The 21,165-nt window shown below is 39.8% G+C and overlaps 1 protein-coding gene across 12 annotated transcripts in view; it reads right to left on the bottom strand.

The window, feature by feature from the left end:
- FGFR2 (fibroblast growth factor receptor 2) overlaps window positions 1-21,165 on the bottom strand; it is a 135,053-nt gene that overhangs the window by 20,447 nt on the left and 93,441 nt on the right. For 5 of the 12 annotated variants that reach the window (XM_090057917.1, XM_090057923.1, XM_090057916.1 and 2 more), the window contains 5 exons: window positions 18,296-18,498; window positions 6,649-6,800; window positions 3,236-3,357; window positions 2,434-2,544; window positions 1,018-1,208 (listed from right to left, as the gene is read on the bottom strand). In XM_090057917.1, the coding sequence (XP_089914043.1) occupies window positions 1,018-1,208; window positions 2,434-2,544; window positions 3,236-3,357; window positions 6,649-6,800; window positions 18,296-18,498 (779 nt within the window). Of the gene's footprint in view, window positions 1-1,017; window positions 1,209-2,433; window positions 2,545-3,235; window positions 3,358-6,648; window positions 6,801-18,295; window positions 18,499-20,795; window positions 20,941-21,165 lie in introns of all 12 variants that reach the window. The other 7 variants (XM_090057920.1, XM_090057927.1, XM_090057924.1 and 4 more) reach the window with 3 other exon arrangements.

The raw sequence follows: 21,165 nt of genomic DNA, 5'->3' as shown, positions 1-21,165 counted from the left end.
TCTCTCTTGTTGTAATTTGGCTTTTATCCTTTCTAAAATACACAGGTAAAAACACATTTGGACACTACACCTGCTATCAGATTTGTACTGGAATATACACACATGTAATTAAACTGAATAGGTCTGTGTGGAGCAGGATTGGATGCTTCATTCTTCTTGGTGGTTGCAAAACAGCCCTAGCCCAGTGAACTAACAAGGGGCCCATAATATGCTCAGCACCTTGCAGGAAACACTCACTACTTCTGAGAATCTCACCGTAAGTCTCAAACACAATCCACCATAATGAATTTCTTTCATTAACTTAGCAATATGGTCTGTTTACAGAGCTGGTTATATGGTACCATTTACGGGTTTCCTAATTCTAATTTAATCCAAGGCCCCAGTTATAGAAGGTTTTACCAGAAATAGGTCTCTAGGGTAGAGACAAACAAATAAGTTTGTTTTTCTTACAAGTACTGGTTTCAGGTAGTTCAGCTCATCATTTTCAACGAATAATTTATTCAATTTGCTTTTCCTGTTTCCTCCATTCACAAATTCCCCACAAACACCTTACAATTTTTTAATAACATTTGTTATCATTAGGCAAATAATTTTGATAACAGACTCCATTTATATTGCATATTCAATATTTGAGCTGGGTTTATAGCTTTGATTGGAAACATAGGACACCTGGTGTAGCGTTATTCCCAAATGGAGGGAACATAGCGCTTACCTGGCAAGTACCTGTGCTTATGACTTCAAAGTTCATTTTAGGCAAATACACTCTAATATTTACTTTAAATTATGTGGTCTTGGCCCTTGCTTTGCAAGATACTTGAACCTAATTTAAACTCTGAACACAAGTGGTCACCCTGAGACCAATAAAGCCTATCAAGCGCCCAGTTAAGGACCTTGCTGGTTTGGGGCCTTTCTATTGGTAAATACATTCTCCAATACAAACAGGGGAGAACAAAAGTGAAGCAACTTATTTTAAAACAAGCAAAGTATTTTACAGAGTATTTGCCCAGCTACACCTACTTTCTGTGAAGCCAAATATTCCATGCCTCTTGCCAACTGATACGTGCATGATACTAAGTCTTTGAAGGTCATCTGTTCTTCTGGTACCCTGTTAATATCGAATGAATATTCCATTCCAGGAGGTCTCCGTGCTCGCAGGTATTCACGCAGATTCCCTTTAGAAGCATATTCTACTATTACATACAATGGACCTTTAGATAAAGAGAACATATGGGATGAGAACTCAAACACGTATAAAAGAAAAGAATTATTTAGACCAGGTGTCTGTGGCAAGGCAAAATAAGGCAGCGAGGGATGAAGCTGTGCCACTGGTTGCTCCTACCTCTGCTCTGAGCTATCTGATGCCACCCCAATCCTCCCTGCTCTGGGCCAAGGGCTGCTCTCTCTCATGTCCTACTGCAGCTGCTGCTGACTCAGTCTACACCACTGATTCCAGTAGCCACCAATTCCAATCAGTGACAAATTTAGCAGCAAGAGAAGCAACGGCTGCAGTAACGGGGCACAAGAGAGGGCAGGGAAGGCTGGGGCAGTGCTGCAGAAATTCTGTTTGGGGCAGAGGAACAAGACTGCTCTGCTTCCCCCAGAATTGCCACCGAGATCCCAGCTGCTCAGCCTGCATGCCGTCCTCAGTGGGCTTGATCTGGGCTGTGGGCCACAGGTTGCCAACCCATGATTAAGAGTGAAATGCAAGGTTTTTTATTGTGCTCTTCATTCCTGTAGTGCTGTACAAGCATTCATTATCTAATCCTCACAAGAGCCCAGGTAAATTAGTACATTCTAAAATTAAATCAGGAGTTAAATTAAAGATGAGGAACTGAGGCAATGATAGCAGTAATTAACTTGACCCAGTACAGAGCAAATCTGTCGGAGAGACCCTGGATAAGAATTTTGAAGCACCTAAATCACAGCTCAAAGATTATTCTCTCCAGACCGCTCTGACTTCTGACCTAAAATATTTTCACTGCAAAAACAACATAACCCCCCAGAAAAGGTGTAACTGCTTTTCCAAAGATGTTAATTTTCCTGTCACAGCTCTGATCAGCCTCATAGCTCATAATTAGCTGCTATTAACAGAGTGATTAGACATGCATATCATAAAGCTAGCCATTCCAAGTTTAAAAGGGACACGTTTCTTAGGATTAACAAGTGTGCAAAACTACTAGAAAAGCCAAAATAAGTTTTAAAAGGTTTCACACAATACAGTCCCTCTTAACATAAAAAGCTTCACAGCATCTTTATAATCAGATACAGAAGGGGGAAATATTGCCGCTAAGCTGAAGAAATATCTAAAAATCCCATCACAGCATGTCTGTTTCCTGAAGAAAGAATTCTTGAAAAAAATGATGATAAATGAGATTTTTTTTTCCAAGGCCTGTTCAAGTGAGCATGCTGGGCAGCTTTCTGTTATGTACTCACCATCCTGTGTGCAGGCTCCAAGAAGATTGATGATATTTTTGTGCTTCCCGATCATCTTCATCATCTCCATTTCTGACACCAGGTCAGACAGATCTTTTTCTGTAGCATCATCTACACAAGTCACAACAAGTTCAGCTCATGTTTTCTGGACTGCCACATACAGTCAGCAACTGGAAGAACTTCAGTGGAGCCCATTAGACATTTATCAGGTGGTGTGATGCCATCTAAATCTCACACGTTTAGAAATAAACGTGGGTTTTTAGGATTTGTGTCATGTGACAAAAGTCACGTGACCCATTAAGCAGCTGTTCCACTCTCCAGATACAGTCTGGCCCACCAACTCCCTTCTGTAATATTTTAAGAGGAGTCATAGAATATGGCAAAACTGCCTTGAAATTATATAAGCTGCTCTGGACTCTCAAGCACATTAACAGCTAAGCCTTCTCTAAAAACTAACCTTGTAACTAAATTACTAATGTGCATATATCCAGAAATGGACAATTGTGATCAGCTACCTCAATACATACCAACTGTGGATTTCATTATATCAGAGACAAGAACCAAACAATTTCTAACAATACATTGATTTCCTTGTAAATACACATTGCTAAAGATAAATAGGCTGTCAAAAGCACTGATTTATACTGAAAACTGCTGAAGGCGGAGGTCAACTATGTGAACCCTGACCCTCTACAATTATTGAGTTCAGAGGCAACAAAAGAAACATTCTTGATAAAAATTACCACCTCGCTCCCACCCCCCACCAACCTCCCAAATCTCCAACCCCCTCCAATCTTCTTACCTTTCAACATCTTCACCGCCACAGTAACTGATTCTTTCGGCCTGTCTTTATCGATTCCCACTGCTTCTGCCATGACAACTTGCCCAAAGCAACCTTCCCCAAGGGGTTTACCTAGCGTCAGCCTGGAGGTGTAAACAGGGGATTAGCACACAGCATCTGGTGGAGGGATGGAACCAGTGACATTCCAGAGCTCCGTATAAAAAGCTTTCAACAACTTGCTGTAGCATGAAGCATTTATCACATGGAACTAATGAAACTCTTGTGCAGACTAGTTTTCATGCACGCTCTAATATGTTTGTGTAGTGACAGTACAGCAAGAGGCCAATACAAGCAGAACAGTTAACTAAACAGTTTTTAAACTCCATTTATACTTGTAATAACAGAGCCTACATTTGGTCAGATGTGCAGATGTACAGGGCTCACAATACAGAGTGCAATGTCCTAAAAAAAAAAAAAATGATGCAACCAAACAACAACAGAACTTTTCACATCGCTATAATACAGTTATTTTCTTTTCTAGCCAGAGCACAGGGTGATGGGGAAGGGTTTATTTGCATGCATGTGTGTGGTTTCAGTTCAGCTTTTTAATTTGTAAATGGCACAATCTGTGCGTATCAGGATGATACCAGCACCTGCAGAACCATTTCAGGTGGTTCATGTGGTACACATCCATAATCTAGACATTAAAATATTTTTTCAAATAATTATAATCTAAATCAAAGTTTGCTCTCCATTTCCTGTTCAAGGCAGGGATAAGGGCTCTCTTTCCAATGACTTCTTCAGCTGAAGGCAATAGATAGGACAGAGACAATAATCCAATGGACAGTGCTAGGCAAGTATAGCCCACATTTCTCCCACTTGTGGATACCAGGGCAGTCAGACAACCTTCTCCTTGTGAAAAAAAGAAGGAAAATCATGGGACGAGGTACGATTACAGGAATATGACAACAACAATCAAACAACTAGTGAAGAGAAGAGTGGGGATGTGACAACCGATATCTTGATCCTTCATGGGAAGAAATTGAGCGTTACCTTTACCTAGTATAGAGGCTACTAGGACACTGTTTCTTTGCTGTATACTTTTTGTGGCCCCAGATGTCATGAGAGACAGAGGACAGCCCCAGATCCTGGCTTTATGGGGAGCAGGAATTGGGAACATGAAGTCTGACTCTAGCTGAGCTATCACGGTAAGAACAAATCAGTACCTATTTTACCAACGTGTGCAAAATGAAGCCTGGCCAAGATTTATCTGATAGCAAAGCCCACTAACAAACAGTCTTAAATCTCAAAGCTGACAAATAAATAAAAAGATTTCAAAACAATGAGAGCTAAAAAAAAAATAGGGTCTCATGTATAATCAAACAATGCCCAGGAAGGTAGCGATCAGCCTTGACAAATAATAAATAGCCAGATTCTGGCCAAATAGCTTAAGGCCAGATTTTGATGCCTTTACTCAGGTGGAACAACATATTCCTCAACAGATGGTTCTGCTGAAGCAGTCATGGAAACCACTCCAGGATTTCATTGCTGTTGCTCACTTAAAGAAATCAAAATCTAGACTGAGATATAAGTCACTTACCAAAAAAGCTCACAAGGATTGGGAGCTGCAACCACTTAATATAAACAGACATATGGAGCAAAGCTCTGATCACAGGTTTGCATTTACTCCCAACTGAGGTAAAAGAGGGTTTTAATATTCACATCAAGAGGGGGAGATAAGACCAATGCTAAACCGTATGAAAAATCCACCTGTCTCCTTGGACATAACACAGCTAATAATAGAAAAAATTTTTGCTGGGGAATTTCAGATACCCTTTAAAAATATTGCCTTAAAAGTATCAAAAATGCAACAGCACACTGTGTGCCTGTTTTTAAAGCGCATACCGGTTTGAAAAGGTGCAAAGACCGAAGGGCAGCGTATGCTACGCTGAGGTCATTCTGCAATTTATCCAGAATTTCAATTGAATTTAAGATCTTGGCAGAGAACAAACTTTTGCATTGGAAAATGGTTAATTTATGTGTTCTTGCACTGCTAGCACGAGTGTAACAATCCTTTCATTGTGTGCCTGCTCCCCTCAACCTATTAAACTGCCTCTAAATAGCCTCCTTTCATTGGAAACCCGCTTCACCTACATTTGTGCTCAATGCTGTTTTTAAATGTTTAGCACGCTAACATTTTCCGCATGTAGCATATTCCCCAAGGGTGAGGGCTGACAAAATTATGTATACTGGCCCTCACTGTTGACTAGAATATTGCAGGTGGCAATTACAGTGTATTACACTGGTTTTCAGCTACATAATTAAATAATTTCCATAACGGTTGTCAAAATGTATGTGATTACAGCTCTTCCATCTAAGTTCATAATACTGAGCTTTCAGAGAAAGCTGTTCATAGTTAAATTAGGTCATTTCCTCCAATATTTTTTTAATTAATATTAACTCTAATATATCCTTAAATTTCACCTGTAGTAATATTATGTCTTACATGCATACATTTTATATTCAGGATGACGTTTATAGTTTAAATTATGCTCCTACTCATCTTGCTCATCAAAATGTCCTGAGCCTCACAACCTATAATGCTAGTACTATTAAGGTATGTTGGTTTCTATAGCCAACAGCAGCTGGACTGGATATATCAGCACATGAGAAAGTAATGTAGGTCCCATCGTGTCTGGCCACAGACTCCCTTAAATAACCTTCCCTAAATAACCTGTCCATTTATAGCTGGGTTGACTGGGAGTAATCTTGGCACAAGACAGGAACTGGACTTGACACTTGGGAAAAGTACGGAGAAACCTTAACTGGACTGCTACTACACCTCTCTCCTCCTGTCCCCTTCTTATATACACTAACCTAATTTCAACTGAATAGATTTTGACAGATAAATCTGAATATATCAAATGTAATTATACTTTGTAACAGTTTTAAAACAAAAAGATACCTCTACATTACTATATTAAAACAAAAAAAGGTCTTTAATAGTCATCACTGATGATTAGGAATATTTCATGGACAAATTGTGTGGGTCTTATTGATGATCCATGTTGTATATACACTATTAATTTAAAATTAAAATATGCTTCTTAACGACTAACCAATTTGCTACAGGAGTTTACTGAAAAACTTTCTACAGGTGAATTCCAAACATCCAAATGTCCCTCCAGGACATCTGAAACTTTTGAACTTATTCTACACACAAAATTTGGTGTCCATACTAACTTTGATTTCAAAGAAATGCATCTGATGTTTAGCAAGGATTCAGGTACCTGGTGTTTTCATTTGTTTGTAGTAGGAAAAAAAGCATACAGCAAAAATAATCCTTGTAGACAGCTGGAAAGAAAGCCTCCTCAGGGGATTGTCATGACTCTCCAATATATTTTAATGATAATAGTGGAAGCAAATGTACTTACTTATCTCTTGGGAATTCCCATTTGGGGTCTTCTGGCAGTTCATACTCGGAGACACCTGCCAGCATTGGGGCATCTGCCGTTGAGGAGAGGCGAGTGGTTATTCTTACTAGAGGTGTGTTGGAGTTCATGGAGGAGCTAGAATCTGCAGACACCTGTTGTTGGAATACAAGATGCAAAAACAGAAGATGTAGTCTTGGCCCAGCTATTGGACAATGGCAGTAAATGATTACTAAGCCAGCTGATATAAAAGGCACTAAGAAAAAAATAGTGGTTTGAAACCACAATAAACGTGCCAGTATAATTTTTGACATATTTTTCTTCCCTTTTATATAAAGTACTAACACTAATTCAGTTACCAATAAAAGAGAATGGTTGTACACAGATGGAACTACAGGGGTATAACCACTCACCATTAACCAAGTTCATATCAGTTCTCCTCTCCCTTTCTTTAAATGATGTCATTGAAACACATATAGTCAGAGTTATGCCCTGCCTCCCCAACTTAAAAAAAAAAAAGAACCAACCCCCACCACCACCAAAAACAAAAAAACCCTGGACATAAGGGTTTAAGAACAATTAATGACTTGGTGCTAAACTGGGCTCACTATGCACGAGAAGTTTGAGAACTCAGCAGAACTCAGAAAGTCTGTGGGGAAAGTTTCAGAGCAATACCTCTTTGGATGAACATAATTATAATATTTATAACACATCCCACCTAGGGTCACTTGTGGCACCATGCAACATATATATACAAAGTTAAAAAATACCATTCTCCTAACCCAAAGCAAGTAAAGGGAAAATGTCAGGCCTCACTAAAGTCAACAGATGTTTTGCTATTAATTTCAATGGGGTCAGGATATCACCAACATGTTCAGGCAGCATCCATTGACCTAGCTTAGTAAAGATATGTAAGTTTCTATGTAGCCAAGGGAACTTCCCAAATGACTACAAGTCCTTTTACAACTGGTTCAACTTGCAGCAGCCTTCATCATAAGTTTGGAGCAGGATTCAAATTCATTCTTTGCAGCTTTCCTGAGAACATTTAACTATTGCTCTCCAAGCCTACCATTAAACTAGGAAAAATGGATTTTTCTGAAAAATGGATTTTTGGCATAAAACAAGTTTTTCACCAAAAATCACCAATGTTAATGAAATGTTCCATTTTGAAGAGAAATTTTTGCCTCTTTTTTTTTTTATTATCACTATATTAATTTTGAAAATATCAAATTCCTATCAATGTGGCTGGTATACTGAAAAAACTCGTTCAATCACTGAAAACAATCAACGAACATTTTGATAATGTTCTCATAAAAAATAAAAGAGAAATCAGGAAAAAATATTGAAGGCAATTCATGAAAAAGTTAAAATGGCTCCATTTCAAACATTTCCAAATTGAAGCAATTTCAAAGTCTTGATTCCTATCCCCGTCTCCCAACAAAATCAAGTTTCCATGTTCCAACTAGTTCTACTGCCTACACATACAGAATTAAAGGTTTTCATAAGTTTAAACATTTGAAATCTTTAATGATAACTACTAAACAAAAAAACAGCACTGGCTGTCATGGTTTATATTTGCATGATAAAAATGCTTTGGGCACAACATTAAGAAATAATGCCACCTTCCAAACATTATTTCCTTCACATGTACCCTGCTGTTTTTAAATCATGTTGTTGTAAGATGCTTCGAATCCACCATTTCTCTCCAGAGGATGACCGTCTTCACCCCTTTCTTGTTGCCAGGGACGGATGGAGCCATTATGCAATATTACCAGCGGTAGCAGTTGTCCTATCTTCTGGCAGGAAGTGCAGAGACACTGAGATGGCTTGATTCCACCACCAGCCAGACAGTAGATGTAGAAGTAAGATTAACAGATCCAGTCTTTTTCACATGAGGACAAGAGCTTGAAGTCATTATTGAACCCAAAATTCACACATGACTGTGTAAAATGTTATTTGTGTATAGTATCAGTAGGCCAAACATCATTTCTCATTAGTTTCACATATACAGTTAAATAATTAAATGAAAATAAGTTACAAATAATGCAGCTCCTCACACTATTATGATATAAATCAGCAATACCAAGAAAGATTATATGGCCTCTGAGAATGGGGTTTTAAAGTGGACTCGGATTGTGATACTCTCACATGACAGATTTTGATGAGACAAGATTAAACCTCTGGGGAAAAGATTTCTAGGTCTGAGTCAGGATCTCCTAAAGGGGAATTCTATTTGGTTTTTAATGTCTTTTTCAGGAGAAAATCCACAAATTAATGATGCAAAGCAGATAGGTGGCCCCAGGGTGCTGTGTGAAGTGGCCAAACCTAAAACTAGAAAGATTCTGATGGACAGAAAAGCGCTGTGGACTGTTTTAAAAATATTAAGATACTGATAAATCACTTTCCTCTGGACTGGCAGGCTCATCTTCAAAAGAAAAATAAGTATAACTGGTCAAGTCCAGCTTCTGAATCAGTGATATACTAGGCAAGTGAATACAGCTGCTCAAAGACTCCCAACCTCTTCCCCTCAATTCACTGAGGTTACTGAACATTATGGCTAGGGACAGATATTCAAAAAGCCTGAGCCTGAATGGATTCAATCTTTGCAGATTAGTCTAATCTGGCTAGGCTAAATCACTTTGTAACTGCACAAACATCCCCTTCTGGACTGAAAAAATGCCAGCACATGCCTGTAGTGGCTCAGGCTAGAAGCCAGGAGGTGCTAGAGTAGCCCTCTCTTCCCTCCCATACTGCTGAGCTGAGGGGGATGTGGCCAGGCCCCAGCAGGATGCCGTGATTAGGGAGGGGTCCCCCCACAACATTTATCAGCTGTTATCAGCATTTAGCACCCCATTAGAAAACAAAGACTCTTAGTCCAAGCTCTTCTTAAACAGCTTTTCCCAAAGGAAGGAATGCAGGGACATTACCAGCTGACCTGTTGATTAGCTCCAGAAAGCCCTTAGCAGACTCTGTCCTATCTGGCTTATACAGCATTAGCTAGCATATCACATACTGGCTATCGTCTGTGCTGTGGGAGAGAGGAGGAAGGGAACTCTGCTTAAGCAGCAGAAGGTGGGGAGGGGGAGGGGGGGAACAAGGAAGCCAGCAGACTCTGCTGTACCTGCAGTCTCTGCCAGAGCTGCAGCCAGGGAGGAGAGGGGAGGGGCCAGCTCTGCTGTGAAGAGCATGCCGGGATGCTGGGCGAGTCTGATTTAGCTTAAACTAGCAAGGGGTATGGGACAGACATTGCATAAACCAGTTTGACCCAAATCAGTTAAGTCTGATACTATATTCAACCAGGTGGCTCAGACCAGCTCAAACCGGTATTCAAACTGGTTTCAGCCATTTTCAAACTGGTTTATGTGCAATGAATGTTTGTTATGTTATGGGTTTAAACCAGTTTCTGATCACTTAAACCAGTTTACATGTCATGTCTGTCCTTAGCCTATTAGAGGACATGAATGCATGGGACACTGTTCACTAGTGAGTAATAAATAACTTGTCAACTGGGGCTATGATCAGGAGATGTCAATACCAGTTACAGGGCTCTACCAAGAAACAAATAAACATTCAACAAAATAATCTCACAACACTGCAGTGAACCAGATGTTATCCCCATTTTACAGACACAAACAGGCACAGTGAACTTGAATGACTTAAACTGATTTACTGCATGATTCTGGGCAAGAACTAGGACAGGAACTTAAGTTCCAGTTTTACTCATCTATTTCTTAATTTTCACTACTTATCAAGCACACATTAAAATCACACTGCATAAAAGGAACAGAGGACATAATCAGTAACATACAGACTGGCCCAAGCAAAATGGTAACGCCACTATTCCATGTTTCTCTAGCTTATCACCTCAGGTTTTGTGCCCGATTGCCTACATTGCTGCCATCCTCCCACACTGATGCCACTACTAGAATTCTGTCTGAATTTCCTATACATGTTCAGAATCCACCACCCATACTGCCAAGGCCCTTACAGAAGGCCCTAATTGTTTTTTAATTTCAATCCCCTTAATTTGCCTCTTGGACCCTCAGACACAGGCTTCTTCAAGCTGCTCTGAATGCTCTCTCAAAGCATGCACCTCACCTACTGCTCCACCTACAACCAGTCCTTTGTAAAAATCTCATTACAGGATTTCCATTACCTGACACAAAGGTAATGAGTACCATGTCCTCAATCTATTAGTTCCCCTTTCTTTTCTCATCTCCTTTCATTCCCTCCCACACCTAGGACTTTTCATTTTCTTTCTGTTCTCACATCCAGGGCTTTCTGGTGGCTACTTCTTATGCCTTTCCATGAAGAATTTATGCCTTAAAATGTCTTCCTTACCTAATCTGTCATCCTTCTACCTTTCCTTCTCCCTAAAGTTCATTACTCTAGTCCTCTCCCAAAATGTGTTAATATGCTGAACTCACAGAAATACAAGTGTTACCATTCCCAGATTTGGGAAATGGTCTTTTAGCTTATTTTTGTAGCCACTTTATCATCCAAAAACATTTATATACAACGTAGTGATTTCTAGACCTACAAGGAAAACTTACAAGGATCTACCAATCCACTTTGTCAAGCCAGCCATTGTTTTCAAATGGCACTGCCCAGTGAAAGTGTGATCCTCTAGTTCAGTGATACCTTATGCACATCAGAGAAATGTCCTCACAGATGATACTTTTATAAGGGTGTAAATTTAGCATTAAAATCTTCATCTTTAGAAATGTGTGATCATTTGCTTCTCTTTCTCTCTAACTTATAATAAACCACAAAACCGTAAGAGTACATGGATGGAAGAATTAAATGGCTGTCAAAATAGCAATGCTGTCAAAATAGCCAATTTCTCTTTTAAAATAATTTAGCAGGTTTACTCCATACAGCAATTGTGCAATTGACTGTAACTTCTATGCGTAATTAAAGTGTAATGGCTCAGGTGCAAACAATGAGAGAAACCCAGAGGGACTCCTCAGTACTAGTGACAAGGAAAGGAGTGGGCTATGCTCACAGGGAATATATTCTTGCTTGATTAACTGGAGCAATGAGGGAAGTTATAGGAGCTGAAGGGCTATAAAAGCCTTGCTCTAGAAAAGACTAGAGGTTGGGCTGGCCCATGGTCTGAGAAGACCACGTTGTAAAAGGGCCATTTCTTTCTTTTGTAGTAACAAAAATAAATCATACCTCAGATCTTTGCTCAATGGGCATGAGACTACACTTTGGAACCATGGGAATCCTCCCAGCCTACTGAAGCTTTAAATCGACTCAAACATTTTTAAGGAGTACACATTAATCCACTTTTTATGATCTGTTAGTATTTCCATATTTTTTTTTATTTAATTTTTTTTTTTTTTTAAACTCCAGCACTGCTCCACATCCCCACAGGGCAGCCTTCTCCCTGAAATGGCTACTTGCCCTAGATGTGCCCCAATAGGGACACATCTAGGAAGAACTCTGTTCTCATTTGTTGCAGAAATTGGGCTGCAAATCATGCAATGATCTGAAACACATGAAGTTACAGCATATTCAGGACTGGACTGTGTGTTCAAGGCATAGCCCTATGTTAAGAGGTGCAGAGTATGTCACTGTAGCACAGGGGTGGGCAAAATGCGGCCCAGGGGCCACATGTGGCCCACCAAGCCATTCTATCTGGCCCACAGGGCCCCTAAAAATTTAGAAAATTAATATTTATCTGCCCCTGGCTGCCTATCATGTGGCTCTCAATGGCTTGCCAAAAATAAGTAAGCAGCCCTCTGCCCAAAACAACTGCCCACCCCTGCTGTAGCACAACCCCAAGGCAGAATTTTGCCTGACTCGGAATTCCTCAAAATGGCCAGAGCAGTATATACTCTACCCACAGCTCCTCTGGATAATGTGGCAGAGACTGCCCCCATGGTTACTGCTCTCACTCCACCTCCCCTCTCAAAGGTCTGTCCAGGCTCTGGGGCTGGCCTTCAACCTAAGTTTAAAATGGAGAGGAAGTCTCCATGCTGCCTCTCTCTCAACTCTTGGACATCAACAAATTATTATAACTACTATTTTAACTCAGTAATGGCCTTTGGGTTGAACACACTGGGTTTAATCAGTTCAAAGAAAATGCATTATGTGCTGTTTGCAAAGTCATCCTGAGTAGCGTAACATTTAAAACATAAATCATCAATGGAAACTTCAGATCCAGTGTGGCTTAATCAGCTGCAGAACAGCATGTAATTTTCAGTAATTGATTATGAAGGGGTATTTTCCTTTGTTTATGATTTCTACCGTATCCTGAAGCCTAGATCTGTCAGTTCTGGCACTCATGCTGTGAGGTTTTAGCAGCCACACACTGATTTCCTATCATTTTTCTATCTCCTTAAAGACCTTCTATAAAAGTTAATTTGCAGTTCCATGTATACATATATAATTATTAAGTAAGTAATGATATCAGCTGTTGACAGAAACCCTGGTAGCACTTTCCATTGGAATAACTGCACCCAAGCAAATACAAACTAAATTAAGGCAAAGCAAGGATTTCTTGTACAACATTCAAGGCATACGCCAAAACTGAACTGCTGTACAGCTTTCAGAAAGACAGATGCTGCTCAAGAAAACAACCAAACGCAAATCTGAACAACATTACTAAACAAGGTAGCTTTTTCTGCCGAGGCACACATTAATATAGAGAGAAGAAATACACTTTTATTTTTAAAGTATATATTAAAGTAAAACTACCCGGGGCCATATCTTGTCCAGAGCTATGCGTGTCAGTGTTTGTGAAGACCTAAGTTCTTACAATAAAAAAAGCTTCATGGAATACAATGGAATACTAAGACTGTTCCCAATCTTGGACTATTGTTCACTCCTTTTAAAAAACGAAAAAAGTTATTCAGATGCCAGAACCTTGCTCAATAATATTCCTTCATTTGATGAACTCAGTCTTGCCTTAAATCAGCCAATATTTTTAACAAATGAGTTTTAGATTCAACACTCTGCTTCTAAATCACTGGACAGTCTGATAAAATTAATTTATGTGCATTTAAAATATAGCTCTCTATAAACTGCACTCCCTTCATCCACACTGAGGGGAATTGAAAGTGTGTCTTAATATATAAACTAGGAGTCTTACTTGGAAAAAAAAAGGTCTGGTCATAATGGCATACATCTGTAACTGGCAAGTCATAAGACACAGGATCTTAAAGTACCGGGCACTAACATACAGCACCATCTATCTTTTAACAATACATTTTTTTAAATAAAAACAGTCTGGAAAATAAGCGTAACAACTGCTATTTGACTTCTTACTGTTGGTTCCCCTCTTCTGTGATCTGGTTATTTTCAGCATATGCTATGACAGGTGTCACAATGCTTCAAACATTGCATCTCCTGCCCATAAACAGTTAGTCCCTCACAGAACTCAGTTAACGTTAATGGACACCATACTTGATTAACCAAGAGGGAGTAGCTGTTTGCAGTACTAGGCCCATAGGCAGTTTGGCTACAAACAGGAATTGTATTTGTCCTGGGAAAAACCATCTTATCCTGGGACAAAGTGCAACCATTCACACATCAACATCCACTGCCTCGGGATAAATCCTAAAAAGGCTCGTGGGATAAGAACTACTAAGAGTCTGTTCCAGGACATTGTAAAATGGATCTGAACATTCATGCCAGGATTGTACCATTGAATCAAGTGGCAGTGCATTCAGCCACTCACTAAATCAGGGGTGGGCAATTATTTTGGGCAGAGGGCCGCTTACTGAGTTTTGGCAAGGCATCGAGGGCTGCATGACAGGCAGCCAAGGGCAGATAAATATTAATTTTCTACATTTTTAGGGGCCCCATGGGCCAGATAGAATGGCCTGGTGGGCTGCATCTGGCCCCCAGGCCGCATTTTGCCCACCCCTGAACTAAATCCTGGTTAGAAGGACACTGTGTGTTTATGACAATGTTGGACTATTTTTGTTCCTGGGCAAACACAGGCACAACTTGTCCCATCTGTTCCTAGCTTTTGTGTTTCCAAAGGCAACATGGAGCTTAAAAGTTGTTGGTATCATCCCAAATATCCAGGGACAGGCCTGAATTTCAAGCCACATCTCAAATGTGCCCAGGGACTCCATGCAGCTGCCTGGAGTGGTGGGAACACCATTATACTTACTTTGAGGTAGCCATGAACCACAAGCTGCTACTTAAACCAGCAGCCACATTACATGTTCTTGAGACCTGGCACCCAGACTAACTAAGCAGCTCTACCTTTCCAGGCAACAGGAATGCTTATCACAGCTAATTCCCCTGTCCTCAGCATCGCACCTTGGTAACTACAGTAACCGTAACCAAAAGTGGTGTGAACTCCTTTTAGTCCCAGAGGTCTACAAAGCACCAGGGACAGACTACCAGTTTTTCTCCCCTGAAAGCTGGTCACTTTATTTGTGGAGAGAAGAGGAGGAAGAAGACTCAAAGACTGTTGATGTCCTGTAGCTTCTCTGGAATATAGAAAGAACTGAATTCTGGCAGGGAAAAGATTCCTACAGGGTAAAGTTTAGTGGAAATTTTCTGCTATTTAGTTTGAATTACGAATCGCAATCCAAACCAACTCAGCAGAAACCTCACCTAGGGAAGATGCCATTCACAGCCCTAAGATTCCTTCTTCTCGTTCCAGTTTTGTAGTCATGCTTAAGTCGGCCCTTTAGGAATCTGACCCATTAGCTCAGAATTTTAAAAATAATATTAAGAATTCCCATACGTCTGTCCTCATTTCACCGAAATCCTAATCAAATACAGTAGGTGACCCGAGCCCACGATCCATCAAGAGTATCCGATTAACACGATCAGCCTGTCACAACCACTTCCGCTGTCACCTGATCATCTTTCCTGGCCTCTGTCCTCTCCACAATTTAATCATTCTCCTCACCCTTGCCCACACAGCAGAGCACAAAGGGAAATGTTCTGCGTTCCTCACCTTTTATTTAAGGGAACAGATAAATGTAGCTTCACAGCCAAATCTTTGCAAGATTTAAAAAAAACCCAAAAACCTCTCAGATACAAATAAGCCGCAGCAAAAGTAAATCTGATGTCCCAACAGAAAAGATCTGTTCAACTATTTCAGAAACACGTCTCTGAAACAAAACACCCTCTGTTGCTTCCCCCCCCCCTTTTTTTCCCCCTCCTGATTTGTGGCAACAATTCTGAAAGCCAGCCCCATCTCTAAACTAAACAGTTACTGCAGAGATAGGGAGTGACCGTAGGGTGAACTGAAAACTTAAGCAGCCTTGGCTGCAGGAAGGTGAGTTTGCTGGGCCTGCTAGTCTCCTCCTGCCTTTGTAATTTAATACGAACAATTAGTGAGATCATCAAAATGTGAATATAGCTTTCCTTAGCCCACTTAGGAGACATGTTTTCAAACATCAAAACAACACGAGAGAGTTGTTAACCGGAGAATGCTCAGAAGAATTGAGAGTGATGGAATTGCCATCCTGGGGTTAACTCACAGGGCTCCCCTTCTCATATGCACTGTTTTTAAAAAATAAAAATATTCCTACTTCTAAAATTAAAATGTCATCTCTACATAGGCTATCTAGGAAAACACAAAAACCTTGCTTGAAAAACTTGTCATAAAATATTTTTTCTTCTTCTTTTGAAACAATGGCTTTGAAGGAGTGCCACATTCCGTAATTCTATAACAAATAATTCAGCTGAGGTCAGTGGCTGGCACTGGAAGTCACATGAAAGTAGAAGATACCTAACAGCCCACCAATCTAAAAAAAAACATTTTCCATCACTAAAAAAGGGGGCTTGGAATGAGGCATAAGCCTGACTTGTGACAATGAAGGCATGCAAAGGATTCTTCAGGTATTTCTCTGTCATCAACATATCTTCAGGTCATTATGTGCTTTTCATTCAGGTCACAGTCCAATAAATGTCTTTTATCTTCAAAGCTGATATGCATCTCCTCCTATGTCTAAGTGGGCTGCATTTGAAAGGCATTCTTTGTCAAAAGCTATTGACGTAGATTTTTTAATACCTGGCTATACAACGCTGTGACGTGACATAGCTTTCTGGGAGACCGATAAACGTTCTACAGCCTTAACTGGGATGGCTTAGGGATTCACACCAAACTTTCTCTCCCTCCTTCTACTCACTTATACTTAAATGCAAGCTTTGTCTACAAATGGAATAAGTGACTGGCAAAGAGAGTACAAGAGTTGACAAACTAAACAAATGATACCACATTTACCCAAATAACCTTGTCTGCCAGTTGACAAACCAAACCTTTTTTCAAGATTTGGAAAAAGTTCTCATTTTTCTCCAGCCTTGAAGTTCCATGAAATACCACATTTCCTGTTTTCACAAGCAAGTGGCTAAAGTACAGCAGTAAAAGTTACTTCCCAGTGTATCGCTAAACCAAAGAAACTACAATTCCAGGAAAATATACCAAACCTCAAGAAGTTCCAGGGCTCGAGTATGAGAATGCGGCCTGGAATTTCTTGAGGTTTGGTATGTTTTCTATGAACACGCATCTAAACTGTTAGAGGCTTAGCAACACTGAAGAACCATTATACATCATTACGAATTGCATGACATTCTGAAGAGGAGGCATACAGAAAACCTACAGAAATTGTGGTGAAACTTGAGCTTTGAAATAACCTGAATTAAATCCAAATCCCCTTCAGCCTTGGACACCAGAATCTGAACCCAAGTTTTGCAGATGGTCCCTATTTTTATAGCAAGCTAAACCCAACTCTCAAATCAAAACATACCTGAATTCTAAGGTACTGGAAGCCTGGATAAGCTTTGGCTCATCTCTTCTGAAAACATATAGCAAGAAACTCAAACTATAAAAATGTAACTACAAAAGAAACAAGTCTTTCAAGAGAAGATATGGGCTGATTTGGCAAGTGATGGCCTAAGACCATGCCAAAGGCCTATTACTTGCTCAACTGGTTTGTTGTTCATGGCACTGCCCTCCGCAGAGACATTTACTGCCAATGATGAGCCAAAGTTTGCCTTTTAGAGCTGCAAAAAAATGCTTTGTGTATTTTTTTTAGCATGTATGTTTCAAATTTGGTATTTACTTTTGTCCTAAAGCCAGGTTCTAAATACAGCATAATCCAATTACCTTTGAACATGCATGTAGTCTCTCACCTATTTCTGTTTGATTAAGATTTTTAAAAATTCTTACACTCTGATTGGTTAGTGTTAAGATGCCCCTGTCCTCCCACCTTCTTGGTCCTAGAAAATTCTTCCTAAAAATTCCTCCTCTGTATCTGGTACCAATATTTGTATCTCCTCTGTATCTGGTTACTATGATAGTCACCTTACAAACTTTATAAATATAATTAAATATAGGGACTACTCCAAATCCCTTTTAAGTCTATAGGAAATTTCCTAATGACTTCAAACAAGTATTGGGATCAGGCCCTAAAGACTGTAAATGACTGCTAATATAAAAACATTTCTCCTCTATCCTCCTTTCCCCTCCTGCTTTCTCTGTGCTTTGAAACTGCACTCATTGTAGCATGAAGCCCTCCACATTCTGGCGTCCTAGAGCACCAGGCTCTAAGAATGGTCTAAAAAATGGTTTCCTGCCTGTTTAAATCTACACTTAAACTCTGATCTTATAAAAATGACTTGCTGGCCAATCGTTTCTGGAAAAAGGTTTTTAAACTCTTTATCTACTTTCTGTTACCTGTCTGCGGAGAGGAATGCGCTTTGTCAGCTTGTGAACAGCAGGCTGGCTACTGAAGTCGGGCTTCTTGGTGGTGTTCTTCATACGACACAGGATGACTGTTAGCACCATGCAGGCAATTAAGAAGACCCCTATGCAGTAAATGGCTATTTCCAGGGAGTCTGGAGATGTCGGGTTTTCTTTTTCTTTCTCAGGAGCTAGATTGCAGGTTTGGAGGAGGAACAATCATGCCACAGAGTCAGCACACAGCATTAGCATACTTCAGTACCTTAATTGGAGCAATATGATATTACAAGAGGATAAGGAGATCTTGCAGTGACTTCGTGAAATACAGAATGCTGTGCATTTCCAAAGGATTTAGTGAGGATCTCTCACAAATCAGAACACAGGTCTCTCTTTCCAGATCACTGCTTCATGTCAATTTTGAACTGTGTGTGTAGATACACACACATACACACAAAGTCAAAGTTATGCTCATTTATAATTAAAGAAAATGAGTTAAAGTGCTAAACATTAAAACTGGGTATCTAGGTTTATCTGTCAGTTCTGCACTTAAGTCAAGCTCTGAGAAAAGGAAAAAATGGGCACATAATTCACTCCAGATGAATAAATATTTAAGCCAATGTCTGGAGAGCAGCAAATGACAGGCTCAAGTCAAAATCATTTTCAAGAGTATTGTATTTATCTCTGTTAAGCACCTGAACACATATCTAAAAACAAAACCCTCATTTAATTAGTTAGCCTTTAAAAAAAAAGAGAGAGAGACTTATAAAACTCCTAAACAGGATGAAGTTTGGGCGTGAGCCCACATTGCTTATGCACAAGGACCCTGCAGTATAGAAGGAATGCAGGACAGATCAGTCCTTCATTATGTTTCTAAACTCAGGCTGGGATTTTCAAGAGTTTAAGGGATCTGGCTGCCCAGCTGCTGTTTAGTTTCAGCTTAAGCTGACTGCCTAACTACAACCTTAAACTACTCTGAAGAGGCTAGCATCAGACAAAGCCTGAAGTACTCACTGTACATTAAGTATATTTTAATCATTCTCCTTCTGTGAGGTGTAATAGTTTTCATACTAACAGTGCACTTTTTGCAATAACCTCATTCATGCTAACTGGTCACTAAGATTACAGTTACATTTGGTAGAGGGCATAAAATTAACTGCTGAATCATTCTGAAATTAACATCAAGACAATTACACATGCAGATATTTTTAATTCATCTTTACCTAATCCTTTATTTGGAAATCATCCCCCCGAGATAAACAGCATTCCATAGCAATCAGTGGTCACTCTACAACCAGTGCATGTTCAGTGATCTTATACTACATTTCAGCTAATGTAATATTCCATTCAAGCAAATTGGTTAAAAAGATGCTGGTGAAGCACACGAAATGCAAACACTGCTAGCAGGGGCCGGCTGTGTATAAAGTACGGTCTGACTGCTTGGTGATGGATGAACCATGCAGACCTCTTTCACAGGGAAAGCAGAGAGGACTGTAATGGCACTGTTTTGCCCAATACATTCTCATAATAAAGGAGAATTGGCCTATAAATATTGAGAACATTTCACTTGTGTTGCACAAACCTCAACAATCGATACAATTATGTAAAACGCACATGCGGGTACTATACCTTTTTGTGAGGCTTAAGAATTAATTAATGCTGTAGTACATGATGACCCAGCAAACCACCGATTGTTCAAGTTTTCTCAAAGGAAATATCAAGGCAGTTGCAATATAGCTAATTTATACACAAGAAAGCTTGACTAGTGCAGAAATAAACTAAGGTTACATTTTCCAACAGCTGACAATTTTCAGGCAATAAAGCGCATTGATGTGTGTTTCTCCTAAGGTTAGAAACAACATCAACCCTAGCATGGCAGGGCATGCTTTGCAGTAAAAGAAAAATCAACTATTTATTCTTTTATAACATGCAACACAAAGATTCACAGAGCCGATTCCCAAGGTACATATTGCACTGCTTCTGCATACACTCTGCCAGCTTTAAAAATCAGGCCAATGATTTGCATGAAGGACTTGGGCTATCAGCAAAAGTGAGACCCAAGCACATTAGACAACTTAGGTATTTTGATGAAACATTACTTTATAATGGCCAGATTGGATCCAAACTTCCCAAAGTAATTTGAAATTTCCTCTGATGGGAAAAGTTGATTATGATTAACTTTGTCTTGCTTTAGTATCTCGCTTTAGCGGTAAGGAAACACATTTACTTCACCTGGCTGATGAATACTTGACAGTTTTAAAGATATTTAAATTAAGCTTAATAATGGCACCGCTTGCCCTTCACATTTTTTTTAGCTATAGGCTAAGTGCCGTTTTGTCAAACATCCCCAGCTTTCTTTACAACTAATCAACATGCTAAAAATTTTGAGGATGACAAAATTCCATTTCTGAGACAGAAGCAGTGCTAATTCTGCAGCAATCAACAAAGGGAAAAAAAGGAGAAAAACCACTTGAAAGAAAGCAGTGTATACCTGGCAAAACTGTCAACCATGCAGTGTGAAAGGATATCCCAATAGAATTACCCGCCAAGCATGTATACTCCCCAGCATCCTCAAAAGTTACATTCCGTATATAGAGAACCTCAATCTCTTTGTCCGTGGTGTTAACACCGGCAGCCTAGAAAAAAAAGGGAAGCAAGAGAAAAAGCTAGACATTGAGAGGACTCTTGTGGACAGGGCCAGGGAGCCACAGGGCTTTGCACTTCGTAAAAAATCAGTGGTGCGCAGATCCAAAGCTCCTTCCCCATCCACAAATCCCTCTTCCAAAAGATGTCGACCAACAGCACCCAGCTCACCTCAAAGAGTAATCAACACCCTTCACCAGAACCTAAACTCACCACCT

This window comes from Crocodylus siamensis, chromosome 7 (genome assembly GCF_052110815.1).
Source record: "Crocodylus siamensis isolate JL-2025a chromosome 7, ASM5211081v1, whole genome shotgun sequence".
NCBI lineage: Eukaryota > Metazoa > Chordata > Crocodylia > Crocodylidae > Crocodylus > Crocodylus siamensis.
This window is presented reverse-complemented; position numbering and strand designations above follow the sequence as displayed.